General features: G+C 33.7%; 1 protein-coding gene across 4 annotated transcripts in view; it reads left to right on the top strand.

The window, feature by feature from the left end:
- Nucleotides 1-5574: 5574 nt before the first annotated feature.
- The window catches only part of LOC104098806 (uncharacterized), a 52659-nt gene continuing 43823 nt past the window's right edge, over nt 5575-14410 (top strand). Inside the window, exons 1-6 of one of the 4 annotated variants that reach the window (XM_070175198.1) lie at nt 5575-5966; nt 6831-7765; nt 8213-8518; nt 9150-9350; nt 9436-9587; nt 9678-10673. In XM_070175198.1, coding sequence (XP_070031299.1) covers nt 6871-7765; nt 8213-8518; nt 9150-9350; nt 9436-9587; nt 9678-10094 — 1971 coding nt within the window. In that variant the 5' untranslated portion in view covers nt 5575-5966; nt 6831-6870 and the 3' untranslated portion in view covers nt 10095-10673. Of the gene's footprint in view, nt 5967-6830; nt 8519-9149; nt 9351-9435; nt 9588-9677; nt 10674-14410 lie in introns of those variants that run through there. The other 3 variants (XM_070175197.1, XM_009605628.4, XM_070175195.1) reach the window with 3 other exon arrangements.

Raw genomic sequence — 14410 nt, 5'->3', positions numbered from 1 at the left:
TCTTGTATAACCTTGTAAGAGGGAACTCATCCTCTTAGGTGTATCTTGTTGTGTATTACTTGTGTGGGGAGCTATATACGCACTACGTGACGAGAGTCCGTGCGTATCTATATTCCATGATATGTCCGGGTAGTCTTAGATCCACATCATGCCTTAATTGTACCATTGTGTTTATTATGCATATTGATTGTTTTGAATAGAGCTGAGGCTAGGGATTTTTAAGTTGCAAATTTTAAATTTAGATTTTTTTTTTGGAAGAATTGAGGAAATACATAATAACTCTAAGAAATCCATGTCCTCTCGCGTCGCAAGTACTTTTGCGAGCGAGGTAAACTTCTCTACTCTCATGGGAGTGGGTCGTTCGCCTTGCCAGTATAATAGATGCATCTATGGTTCGTGCCGTTCGACCCTCGGTAGTGCACACAATATTTGGATAGGGTCGTACGATCTCGGCATAAATCGTGCGTGATAATACTCGGAGCCCGATTACACTTGATATTATTTTATGGCTTGAGAGGTTATAATTTATTTAATGACCGAAATTGATTTGGAACTAGTAAGTGTTAGTTGGAGACTTTGGAATTTACTATCAGTTAAAGAATCATTTATTCACTGCTTGCTATTATGTTATTATTATTATTCACATATTCCATGCCTATTTAGAATTTCTGTATTTTATTTGCTGTCTCATAGTAAGTGTTGATATCGACCCCTCATTACTACTTCTTCGAGTTTAGACTGGATACTTACTGGATACATGTTGTTTATGTACTCATGCTACACTTATGTACTAATCGTGCAAGATCTGAGGCAGGTGCATCTGGTGTCCATTCAGGCACGCACCCCATTATCCTGAGGCTTAGTGGTGAGATGTTCTCTGAGTCTGTTCTGCAGCACTCACAGTCTCTCTCTTTTGTATTTACTTTTTGTCTATCTCACTTTCAGACAATAGCTTAGGTGTTTTGTATATTCTATTAGTTTCTCATACACTCGTGACACCGGGTCTTGAGAACATGTTAGTAGACACTTTATCACTTTTGAGTATTTATTTCATCATATTTGCTCTTTTATTAGTTTACGCTTTACTTTATTAAATTTTTCACTTTTTATTTACTTAATAAATAAAAATCAACTACTTTGAAATTATTAAAAGGAATAAATATATGGCTAGTTCACCGTTTGCTTGCCTAGCGACGACGTTGGCCGCCATCACGGCCTATAGAAGGAATTGGGTCGTGACACACCCGGTAGCATTCAATGAAGAATATTCTGCAATATTAAATACACAGTTTGTTATAGAGAATTATGGCATTCATAGCGTGATGTTACACATTATTTAATATCCCCCATAATTGTCATTTAAGAGGGGTTTGATCCTAGGACCATGTTCCCTAGGTGCAACTATAAATAGCGATTTCAACAACCATTGTAAGGACATGAATTTTCTCACAAATTTATGCTACACATTATTCTAAACTCAATAACACTTCATTTCTTGTTTATTGGTATTACTATTGCATACGGAAGCTCTGCTCCCCGAATCAAGTTATCTACTATCTTATCTCAATTTTAACGCTAAGTCTTGTATTTTTATTTAATTTATTTATCATTTTGGGATCAAATCGATTCGTTTGTCTATAAACTACCATAAATTCAACTGTACTGCTTTATGGGTAAATATTTATATAAGTTAAATACTACTTTATATGGTTATATATATATTACATTTTGAACATCCTTAACACAGTTGAATGAGTCAGTTAAATGATTCAGGGTGTTCAAAGTGATGTGTTGTTCACGCATTCAAAATTCTTCCCATTTTATTTGCCAAGAGTAAACGAAAACCACCATGTCTGGTCTATTTGGTTCTTTTTCAATCTAAAACGTTTTCAAATAAAATAACTCTTAAAACTTGTTAAATAACTAACCTTAAAAGTAAATTTTTTAACTATAAGTTATTTCTTACATAAAATTTATAATTTAAAAGTTAAACTCTATAAAAATTTCATCAACAAAAGCTCTCTACAAACTACAAATCCTCTCAACTCTCTCTTTCCTTTGTTTCATGCTTATTTTTATTAGTAAAATTTCTAATGTTGTCTTTTTCTTATTTTAATTTTAATTTTTAAAATTATAGTTCTATTTTTTTTTTTTTATTGTTTAGCCAAATATTGCGTAGTTTGATCTAAAAATTTTGGTACACTATTCATCGACAAAAAAAAAATTATTGACTTATTTAAAGTTTGAACACCCTTGACGGAATTTCTGGCTATGCCATTAGGCTTGACATTACCCAACTTCAGACCCATATATCTGAAGTACTACTGCTATATGTCCAATATTTTTTCATGGATGAAATTAAATTTATCTCATATGCTAAGTCCAACAGACACCGTGATAATATTATCTTTGAAAAAATAAAGAGAAATTTTCAGAATCCACTATTGTTTAGTGGATATTAACTTCCTATAGCTACCATATATATAATTACTTCCTATAGCTACTATTTATTTGTTACGCGACTGTATTCGTTGTATTCGTGTTACTATATTCATGAATACAATAGCGAAATTCGCCTAAAAAATAGGGGAGTCCAGTTGTGTGACTGTATTCGCTGTATTTGTGCTACTATATTCATGAATACAGTAGCAGAATTCGCCTAAAAAATAGGGGAGTCCAGCTGTTTAATAACGGAAAGAGGATCAATTAGCGTGCATCACTCCTAATTTAACTCAACAAAATTAATTCTAAATAAATTTCGCTGCTACGCGACTGTATTCATTGTATTCGAGCTACTGCATTCATGAATACAATAGCATAATTCGCCCAAAAAATAAGGGGGTCCAGTTGTACGACTGTATTCGTTGTATTCGCGCTACTGTATTCATGAATACAGTAGCATAATTCGCCTAAAAATTAGGGGAGTCCAGCTGTTTAATAATAGAAAGAGGATCAATTAGCGTGTATCACTCCAAATTTTACTCAACAAAATCAATTCTATATAAATTTTGTTGCTATTGTGCTATATTCCATGTATTCGCGCGACTGTATTTATAAATATAATGAGGTAATCAAGAAATAAGGGTGTATACTGTTCTATTCAATTCGATTGCATACATTATATTCAATTCACAAATATTCATTATTCACTATTATACATTGTATTCAATTCATCGTATTCAATTCGACTGTATTCAAACAGCAAAAAATCACAAAACACAGTGATATTCGATTGTATTAAAAAAATACAAACTTTCTAAATACATAAATACAGGTAAAAAAAGAATATATTTCTACAAAAATATAATGTATTTGTATCATTGTATGTGACTAAAATAGCAAGGAAGAGAAGAAAGTTCGCCGGAGATGGTATTTTCCGGCCAAGCAAAATACTGTACATATTGTATTAAAATAAAAAATGGAGACGAGCAAAAATTCGGCCCTCAAATCATCTCCGACGTAGCCATGGCCAGATCTGTTCACCTAAGAGGATGAGCCAATAATGGATGATGACGCTGACGATTCTGACGACGATCACAATAACAACGATGATTCTGGCGCCTACTGTTCGCCTACTCCCTTTTCACTTCAGATCTACTCTTTTCGCTTAAGAAAGTCCACATAGCAACCAAAAATGGCTGCTACGATGACTGCCTTGATGGAAAAGGGAGAGAGATTTGAAGGTAAAGAGAGTGAATTGAGAATCTTATTGATAGAGAGAGAAGGAAGAGAGAGACAAAGATTATAATTGGTGTATTTCACTCTTCAATTGTAGGGTATAAAATAAATACCTATTTGATATAAAATAGAAAAGGTAGCTATAAGTAGAAAAGGTAGCTATAAGTAATAATATTTTGAAATTATTTTGGTTTATAATAAATAGGGTGTAATAGGTTGCTATATGAGGTAAAATTTAACCAACAATTAAGAATGCTAACTACTACCTTAATCTCAAAGAGTATACATAACTTAGTCTAATGATAAAATCAACAATATCAGAGTTAATGCATCGAAGATGAGCAGCTCTGCAGGTGATTCAACTCAGACGATACTCATGGGCCATGGCAGCACAACTGAAGAAGACGAAGAAGGAGAAAGCAAAGTGCTCCATTCATAAGTTATAACTAGAAAAAATTCAACATGCCTAGTCTCTCTCACGTTCTTCTCCCACTTTATTGCAATTACGTTAAATGGATTAACATAAGGAAAAAAATAAAATTTCATCTCAGAGAAATTATTGATAGGCCGAAGATCACTATTTAGACAAACATAAATTATAAGCGAATGTGATTGCACAAAGATAGGTAACAATTATGTTTGGCCAAACTTACTTTGAAGGGAGAAGGGCAAGAAAATCTTTTGAGATCCACTTTATCCATAAAATGGCCAACTGTGCACAGAATTAATAAAACATGGGATACATTAAAGGGATCATTACACAAATAGTCGGTTGGATTTATTGTTTATTTTTTTCTAACTAGTGTACATAATTTTTTTTTTAAAATTACGAAAGAAGAGAAATTAATGGCCCAAGAGTGGTGAGTCCATTGATTAAAAGGCCCATCTAACAATAATCTATCTATATATTATTAAAGGAGAGGAAAAATCACTTTCCTTAAGCCAAATGGCATGATAGAAAAATCTACGTGACATAAGTGGTTAATAATTAAATATTGGCTTTTGTTTTTGAATTTAAATATCTATAAAATAATAAAATAAAATATTTTATAATAAAAAATGAAAATTAAAAAAAATGTCCATTCAAATTGGAGAGTAGTTTCAAGTTGGAGTTTTTAAATTATTTTAAAATAAAAAACTAAAATTAAAAAAATTAAAAACTACCAATTCAATATTTCTTTGCTTTTATTAATAATTTTCGTTTTTTTTTAAAAATAAAAAGTTTATTTATTCAAAAAATATTATTGAGAATAATATAATAAAACATAAAATAAAAAATATATATCTTCTATTATAAAGTAGCATACAAAAATTTAAATAAATTAATATGCTAATAAAAATTTCTATTAACAATGTAATAATACTAAATATTAGATAATATAATAAAAAATACAAAAAAAAGGTTATTCATGCCTGTATAAGTCTCTTTAATTTAATTGAGATTTTATTCATTAAAACTCAGAAAATATTATTAGAACAATAAGATAAAATTTAAAATAAAAAAATATTTCAAGAGTAATAAAATATATATCTTCTATTATATTATAAAAATAAAGTAGTACACAAAAATATTAAACAAAATAATATGCTAATAATTTTTTTTTATTAACAATGCAATAATACTAAAATTGGATAATATAATAAAGAAAAATAGAAAAACAAAAAGTTATTCGATGCCTATATATGTCTGTTTAATTTAATAAAAATTTTATTATTGAGTATATCATATTGACAAATAAGATGACAATTGAAATTTATTAAAACAATAAGATTTATTATGTTCAAACAAGCCGATCACAATTTAATTTAATTAGTATTTTTTGACTACTAGTTTGGTAAAAATGTAAGGGTAATATAGGAATCTTAGACCGTCGATCTCAATCTTCTTCTGCCCTCACTCGTCAGTCGTCACACACAATCTCTCTCTCCGTTCTTCTTCGCGGTACACTCGTAACAATAACCCTAAAAAAGAAAAATCACTTATTTTCATCAACATTTTTCAATCCCCAAACACCTAATCTCTAATTCAGATCCTCACTGTTTTTCAACAGAAAATTGAATTGACGTCACCGCCCTTAGAAAAGTTTCCCTTAACCCCTTTTTTGTTTCAAATTTTTCCTTTTAATAATTGTTTTGATTTTGTTTTTCTTTAAAGTTCTTCATTTGTTGTTTTGTTTCTCAATTTCGATGTTTCTAATCTGATGAAGCTCGGTTTTATGTGTTTACGGTGTAACTAGGGTTTTGATACTCATAAAAGTGATTCAAGCCTCTGAGCCCTAATTTACAAGGTTAGTCTTTCTTTCAAATTTGTTTAGCAAAAGACTATCCATTTCCTTTTTTTAATTGTGTTTATTTCTAAGGTTATTTATGTTTAATTGATGCATTTACCTATAAGTATCACCGCATTGTATTTATTCAAAAAGGTTATATCATTGGCAGGAGTAATTTTCACTGATATATATTGGATTATTATGCTTAATTAATTGATGCATTTTCCTGTAAGTATCACCACATTGTATTATGAAAACAAAGTATCACCCATGTTGTATTATAGGCAGAAGTGATATTCACTCTCATAATATATGGAGGATTCATAATAGCGGACCTCAGCTAATTTAGGATTGACTCATTTTTGTTTAAAAAAGATTTTTCACAGAACTGTGTATTTTTAGACTCCAAAATAGATCTGATTCTCTAAGGAGGTAGGAGGCTTTATGGTCACTGTTCTTGTCATAGAGGCATTTCATTTTCATAGTGGAATTTGGTTGGTTTTTGTCTTTTCTTAAAATATACTCTTGCTTCCTTTATCTAGGTATCCCACATTCTGTAAAAACTTCATTGTTTTCTACATTTGCATTTGTCCTATGTGGAAAATGAGCTGGGGTAGAAAAATTGTTGGCCTATATATATATATATATCCTTTTAGAGTTAGGTTTGCATTAGTTTTCTGCTGCTGATTTCTCTCTTGCAGACTCAGGTCTTACTTTGCTATAGTTTAAGATGGTCTCTGCAGTCTAATGAGCCTACTTGACATTACAGTATCTGTTAGTTTCAGATTCCAAAATGTTGATGTCTTTTTCTAGTTTTGAGTGCTCTTACATACACATTTGGACATGTTTGCCTTCTTGTTGACTTCTTGATGGTTCGATCAGGTACCATTTTTGGATAAAACTAATATTTGGAAGAAACAGGATGTCGTCACCGTATCCCATTATTGATAATCCGCCAATTGATCAGTTGAAGGTCACAGAGCTGAAAGAAGAGCTTAAGAGACGTAATCTGCCCATTAAGGGGTTGAAGCAAGAGTTGGTAAGGCGATTAGCTGAAGCAATCCTCGAAGAACAGGATGCTGCTCATTCTAAGTCTGAGAACGATAGTGATTCCACGCCTGTGCCAGAGAAAGAAATGGCTGAACCCGTTGATTCTGAGAATTCCAAGGATGATTTTGATGCTGGCAATATCACAGATAAGAAAGCGGATGAGAAAATGAGCGAGGTTGATGCAGCTGAAAACAGAGTGCAATCGGATGAAGGGAAATTCTCAATTGAGGAGCCGGTTGGTGGTGCTATTTCTACTATGGTTGAAAAGGATCCGATAGACCAATTTGGTGATGCGAAAAGCAGTGCTCCAACCGAAGAGGACCAGATAGCTGAAGTTAGTGTTGTGCAAACCAGTGAACATGTCAGTGTGAGTGTAGAGTCTGTCACAGCTTTAAGTGGACAGGACTCGCTAAAATATGAAACCCAGAATGAGAGTGGAGATTTAAAAGAGCAGTTGGAGAATCCCATTTCAAATTCTTCACTAGTGGAGGAAAAGGTCAGTTCATCCATTCTGGAAAGTCAGGTATCTGAGGTCAGCCCTGTTTTAGGGTTCCAAGTAAAATCTGATTTTGTTTCAACTGATGTCTCAATTAGTGAAAAAACAGAACTGAAGGATAATGTAATAGCTAATGATGTCAAGTTAGAATTAGATATTAAACCTGAGATGGTGCAGCTATTGTCGAGCAGTGATGTCCCTGATGATGCAAAATTGCATCCTATGGATGTAGAAGAACCACATGACAAGAAAGTATCTACAGAAGAACCAGGCAAGGAAAACGAGAAATATCCTGAAGTTAGTGTTGTGCAAACCAGTGATCCTGTCAGTGTGAGTGTAGAGTCTGCCACAGCTTTAAGTGGACAAGACTCGCAAAAATATGAAATCCAGAATGAGAGCGGGGATCTAAAAGAGCAGCGGGAGAATCACATTTCAAATTCTTCACTGGATGAGGCAAAGATCAGTTCATCCAATCTGGAAACTCAGGTATCTGAGCTCAGCCCTATTTTAGGGTTTCGAGTAAAATCTGATTCTGTTTCCACTGATATCTCAATTGATGAAAAAATAGAACTGAAGGATAACGTAATTGCTAATGATGTCAAGTTAGAATTAGATGTTAAACCTGAGATGGTGCAGCTATTGTCGAGCAGTGATGTCCCTGATGATGCAAAATTGCATCCTATGGATGTAGAAAAACCAGTATCTACAGAAGAACCAGGCAACGAAAACGATAAATATGTTGATATAATGAAGACGGATGGCAATGGGGATTCTGCAGAGAAGTTGCAATTAGACCGAAGTCCTGGTGAGGATTCCATGGAGGAGGATGTTTCAGACGGTAAATTAGCTGATTCTAAGTTGGACTCAGTGAAAGAAACAGATGGAAAGAAAGAAATTGAAATGGACACGAATAGGGAGGTAGGATTTGTTGCTTCTGTGGATGATGCTAGGTCAGCTGCCCATATAGATACCAATGTTGAAGACGATAGTCCCACTGTGCTGTCTATGAAAAGAAAACTTCATGGTAAGTTGACCTCAATAGTTCTTTTTGCTATTTTTTACTACTCTGTTATGGCTTTACAATTTTCTTTTTGTGGATTCTGATTGCTAAAGCGTCACAAGAATCTTATTTGCTCTAATTTTATTGGCTATTAGCGGATACTTCAAAGTAGAAAGAATAATGAGTACAGAGATTGGAGAAGCATTCCCTGTAGGCTTTATGCATATCCCGGTCGCTCCTTTTTCAAGGAACACTTCTGTATTTACATTTCATTCCTCTCATGTCTTCTGACAGTGCAATTATTATGACTTTACAATTTATTTATTTTTGATTCTGATTGCTAAAGTGTCACAAGAATCTTATTAGCCGTAAATTGTAATTTTACTGGCTATTAGCAGATTCTTAGAGTGTAAAAGATGAGTACAGAGATTGGAGAAACATTCCCTGTAGGCTTTATGCATATACAAGTCTTTCCTTTTTCAAGGAACACTTCTGTATTCACATTTCATTCCTCCCAATGTCTTCTGACAGTGCAGTTCTGATTAAGCACTTTGCTATTTAATGGGAATCAAATAAATGGCACTTATTGCTTATATCATTGCTCTGGAAATTTCTTAGATCTGCCCCCAATCTTATCTTCTATGTATTGCTGTAGATCAAGGAACAGCAGCTGGGAGCAATGATATTGTAAAGAGGCAGCGTAGATGGAATTCAGAAGATCTTAAAATTCCTGAGAACAAGAAAGGTGATGCTGTGGCCTCAACTACCCCCAAGGATTTTTTCCAGCCCTCTTTCAGACGTAGTTTCTCTAGATCTGATTCAATGGCCAAGGAGGAACCACCAAAAGAACGTGTGGGTGAGTTGCCACTTCTTTGATGGTGAAATGAGTATACTCTGGATGTATATGGGTATGAATAATGTAATTGTGTTGATTGTAACAGTTCCCCCATCATCAAAAGTGCCTACTAATTCTCTCTTGATCGGAAATTTTCTGCGGCCTTTCACCTTGAAAGCGGTGCAAGAGCTACTTAGCAAGACGGGTACTGTGACAAATTTCTGGATGGACGCTATTAAAACCCACTGCTTTGTTTCTGTAAGCACTCTTATCTTTGTTGGTTTTCTCTCTGCCTCCTACGACACATTTGTCTTGGTGAATTTTAAGTTGCTGTCGAATTTTGTGCAGTTTTCATCTGTAGAAGAAGCTATAGAAACTCGAAATGCTATATACAATCTGCAATGGCCTCCGCATGTAGGAAAGCTACTTGTTGCTGAGTTTGTTGATCCCCAGGGAGTGAAAGATAAGGTTGAAGCACCACCTCAATCTCCTTCAACTCATGCAACTCCTGTGACCACAATCTCGGCTGCGGCCGTGCCTTCTGCCCAGCGCCAACCATCCCCAAGGCAACAGATGCAGAACAGGCAGCTTCAACCTGAGAAACTTCCACCACCTCCACTTCCTGAGAAACTCGACCCTCCAATTGTCACTCTGGATGATCTCTTTAAAAAGACAAAGGCAACACCTCGCATTTACTATTTGCCCTTGTCTGATGACCAAGTTGCAGAAAAGTTGAAGGCACAAGGGAAGATTATCAAGCAGTAGAATTAGGCTATAATTTATCCTAATCTCATCTTTGGTTTCTCATGGGTCAGTCTTACACTGTAAGAGAATGGTAAGAGTATCATATTATTGCATCTTTGCAGGTCTGCAGGTCTTGTATGTAGCAAGCTCTGGTTTGGTCACTGGAGAAGCTGGTTCGATGACAGTTGTCTTTTGCAAGTGTTACCTTGCCTCCGTGATAGCTTTTCGTGCAAGGACATTCTTATAAAAAGCTCATTGTGTTTCTTCACCGAATCAGATCCCCAGTTCTTGCGACCTTAGAATTTTTGCATCTGTTGTCTGGTCGAATGAAAAACCTTGCGGAGTTATCTCTGGAACTATAATTACTGTTGTAGTTTAGAGCAGAACCTTGGTTTCTGGGGTGTACTTTGTTAGAGTGCAGTCCTTTTGATATAATTTGCTCAGATGTTCCTTTTGATATAATTTGCTCAGATGTTGATGAGGATTCTTCTTGCTATTCACTGCCTAGGAGTCTGATTGACTCTATTTGTGTACTTGTTATCAAACATGACGGACTTTCTATTGGTGGGCAGTAAAACAATCAACCTGAGTTTGGTTTTAGTGGACTGAACTATTATTAGAGTCTATTACTGTACTAATATCAGTTATGAATATGCTATGGGGCGTTTCAGTCTAAAAAAATAAATAAATATAGGAATTTTTACTTTCCTATACACTAATTGAAACTTTATTACCATCCTACTTAAGTTTCAATTTAATTACATCCTATATACAATTTACCAATTATATACACTTTAGGAATTAAATGAGTATCCCTTTATATTAGGAATCAATTATTTCTCATCCTTATTCTCTCCCCCTTTTGTGCTCGCTCTCTCTCAATCCCTAATTCCAGTAATGTAGAGCAAAGGGAAAGAGAGCAGTAATAATTCCATGCTTATTGCACAATTGGTGTTCAAATTCCGGTAATGTTGTACAATTGGTGTTCAAATTGAAATTGTTAATAATAATTTTTTAAGGTGTTTGACTCTCCACCATTGACAACCATTAAAAAGCTTTGAAGCTTTAAATTCGAATTTGGGTTTTCAAAAATCATTATTTGTTTGAATTGGGTGTTGCAAACAATTGAAAATATTGTTTGGAGTTTATATCTCAATTTTGAGGGTGTTTTGGTGAAGATTACACTTGATTTTGGCTGAATTTCAGATAGAAGAAGAAGACATGACATACATTATACTTACGAAATTGTAGTAAAGTTGTAGTAAAATTGTAGGTAAATTGTATTCTGTTGTTTATATATATATTTTTATTTAAATATTGTATGAAAGTTAAACAATATTGTATAAAATTTGTATAAAAATTGTATTTAAGTTGTATGATATTGTAGTTGTATATAACTGGGTAGAAATAATGTATGAAAGTTGTAGATAAGTTGTATAATATATAATTAGTTGTATGAAATTTATTTTTACTATGTATAAATCAAATACAAAATATACAAAAGACATATTGTATAAAATTTGTATAAAAATTATATTTAAGTTGTATGATATTGTAGTTATATTTAACTGTGTAGAAATAATGTATGAAAGTTGTAGATAAGTTGTAGATATGTTGTAAATAAGTGTATACTGTATATTTAGTTGTATGAAATTTATTTTTAGCATGTATGAAAGTTATTGATAAGTTATAAATAAGTTGTATATTATATAATTAGTTGTATAAAATTTATTTTTAGTTTATATGATGCTGTAGATGTATCAAATTTGTATTAAAGTTTTACGAAATTTATTTTTTTAATTTATATGTTGTTGTACCATACAAATTTATCATCTCTCTGTTCCAATTTGTTGTACTCTAAAAACAAAGACAAACTTGTTAGACAGTTTCCGTGCATGTTGAGTAACTCATACAGTCTGAGAGTCCTAGTCTTGCGTTCCAATCTATTTACTGGAAGTATTGAGTGTGATCCAACATGAAATAGCTGGAAAAATCTCCAGATCATAGATATAGCTTCCAACAACTTCACTTGTATGTTGAATGCAGAATGCTTTCCAAATTGGAGAGGAGCGATGATCAGAGATGATTACATAGAGTCACGACGCCACATCCATCTTAGGTTCCTCCAATTTTAATTGATTATCACACGCCCCTGATTACACATGTGTAACCCTCCCCAATATTAGAATGCACGCATATATCAAGAGTGATAAGTTATCCAAGCAGCAAAGTAATATGATATGCAATTCTGGGAAAAAAAAACATATGAAGGAATATACACAATCAAACAAATTAAAAAGAGAAAGTGATTATGAGAATGGCTAGCAAGCGATACGCACCTAAATCAAAGAAGAAGGTGAAGATTGCAGAGAAGAGACCACCGATGAAAGTAGAAAAATAAGGAAAGAGAAAAGGAGAAAAAAAATAAAAAGAGTGTAACTAAATCCTTTGATTGAAAGCACTAATAATGGATTGAGAGCCTTTTAAGGTGGAATATATATATATTGTAGATAAAACTTGTTTAGGTCAGGTAATTAACTAAACGTGGACATTTTTGATAATAAAATTTCAAATAGTGTATATGAACGAAAAAATCTCTTAAATATATGCTATGCAGCTGTGGGCTTCTTTTTATTATTTTTTGTAGAAGAAAAGAAGAGAGCATTATCAACAGTTAGACACCACAAGTTCACACACACAAACTTGTGCAAGAAGCTTCATCATACTATTCTAATACTCTACCATTTAGGATGTGTTTGGTATGAATGGAAAATGATATTTTCTAATTTTTCCTTGTTTGTGGCTTAATTATAATATTTTTCTTATGAACTCATTTCCTTCGGATGGAGGAAAAGAGGAGGGAAAATATTTTCTAATACTCTCTTTCAACCTTCCCCACGCCAACTCTCCTCCCAATCCACACCATTGCCACCTCGGTTTCCAGGCTCCCACCGCCACCCTCATCCCCTTGCCCTCACCCCTTTTGTCTCCTATAATATTTGCCTAGATTATATATATATATATATATTTTAAAATATTTTTGCTAAGCAACTAAATACCATAAAATAAGTAAGAAAATTACTTATTTTTTAAGAAATATTTTCCATGGACAACATTTTCCTTTATACCAAACACACCCTTAGAGTGATTATAAAACAAGAGTAATTTGTGCTTCCATGACTAATGTGATCTAAGAACGTATATTTACTAGTATAATAACTAAAAATTGGCATCCGCAGCGAAGTATCAATCTTGCTGCTTTTTCTAGTGAAGAATAATCACCAATATTTGAGAATAACATACTCACTATTACTCATATTACCTAGCTAAACGGAGTTGGAATTTCTCCATCTAGTTTAATCTATATAGCAAATTTTTGACAAGTTACATTAGTTGATCATACTTCTTTGCATATTTTTTTTTCACCAATAAACATTTCCAATTTTACACCAACTAGCTTCAGTAAACATTTGTATAAATAATTCAAGTAATCTTATAAAACATCAGTACCAAGGGCGCTCAACTATATATGAGACATATCAATAACTTTTTCCCCTCACGGCTAGGGGTAAGGGTGTCAATGGTTCGATTCGGCTGATTATTATAAGAAATTTATATTATACTATTTTAGTTACTTAATTGAGTATAACCTAAATTAGACTTTTTAAAATCGTCACAATCATCTCAATTTCTCTTCGGGTATTAGTACAATTTAGTTAATTTTCGGTACTTTATTTTTAGAACTTTGTGTAAGAGTAATGATGTGTGGCTATAATTCCATAGTTTCGTACATTATGTGCCTTGCATTTTACATGCTTTAATGATAAATTGTACTTTATTTGCGCATAATGGGGTCTATTTTATGTGTAGGTAAATTGAAGATGAAAGTAGAGCAAAAGGGATACTTAAACGTTGAAAGTGTGCTCGAGAACAGTGAAAAGGAGAGACCTGACAAGGCCATCCAAAGGCCAGGCTGGACCAGGCTTTAGCCTGGCGAGGCCAGCCTAACGCCAGGCTGGACCAGGCTTTAGCCTGGCGAGGGAGGCCAGCCTAAGGCCAGGCTGGACCAGGCTTTAGCCTGGCGAGGCCAGCCAAATTCCAGGCGTTAGGCTGGCGACGCCAGGCCTAACGCCAGGTCCAATCCGAGTTTTGAAGACTTAATTCGTTCCGGGTTTGACTAGGACTCGGCTCACACGTTTAGGGTTTCTTCTACACATATAAATAGACCAAAAATACCACTTGGAAGAACGTTTTGTTTTCAGCAGCCAAGGAACTTGGGCAGCCAGAGGCAAGAAGAGCTGGTGGAATCAACTCTTGGGAGTTAGAATCATCATTTC

Source organism: Nicotiana tomentosiformis, chromosome 5 (assembly GCF_000390325.3).
Source record: "Nicotiana tomentosiformis chromosome 5, ASM39032v3, whole genome shotgun sequence".
NCBI lineage: Eukaryota > Viridiplantae > Streptophyta > Magnoliopsida > Solanales > Solanaceae > Nicotiana > Nicotiana tomentosiformis.
Note: the sequence above shows the minus strand (reverse complement) of the source record. Positions and strands in the feature narration are given on the sequence as shown.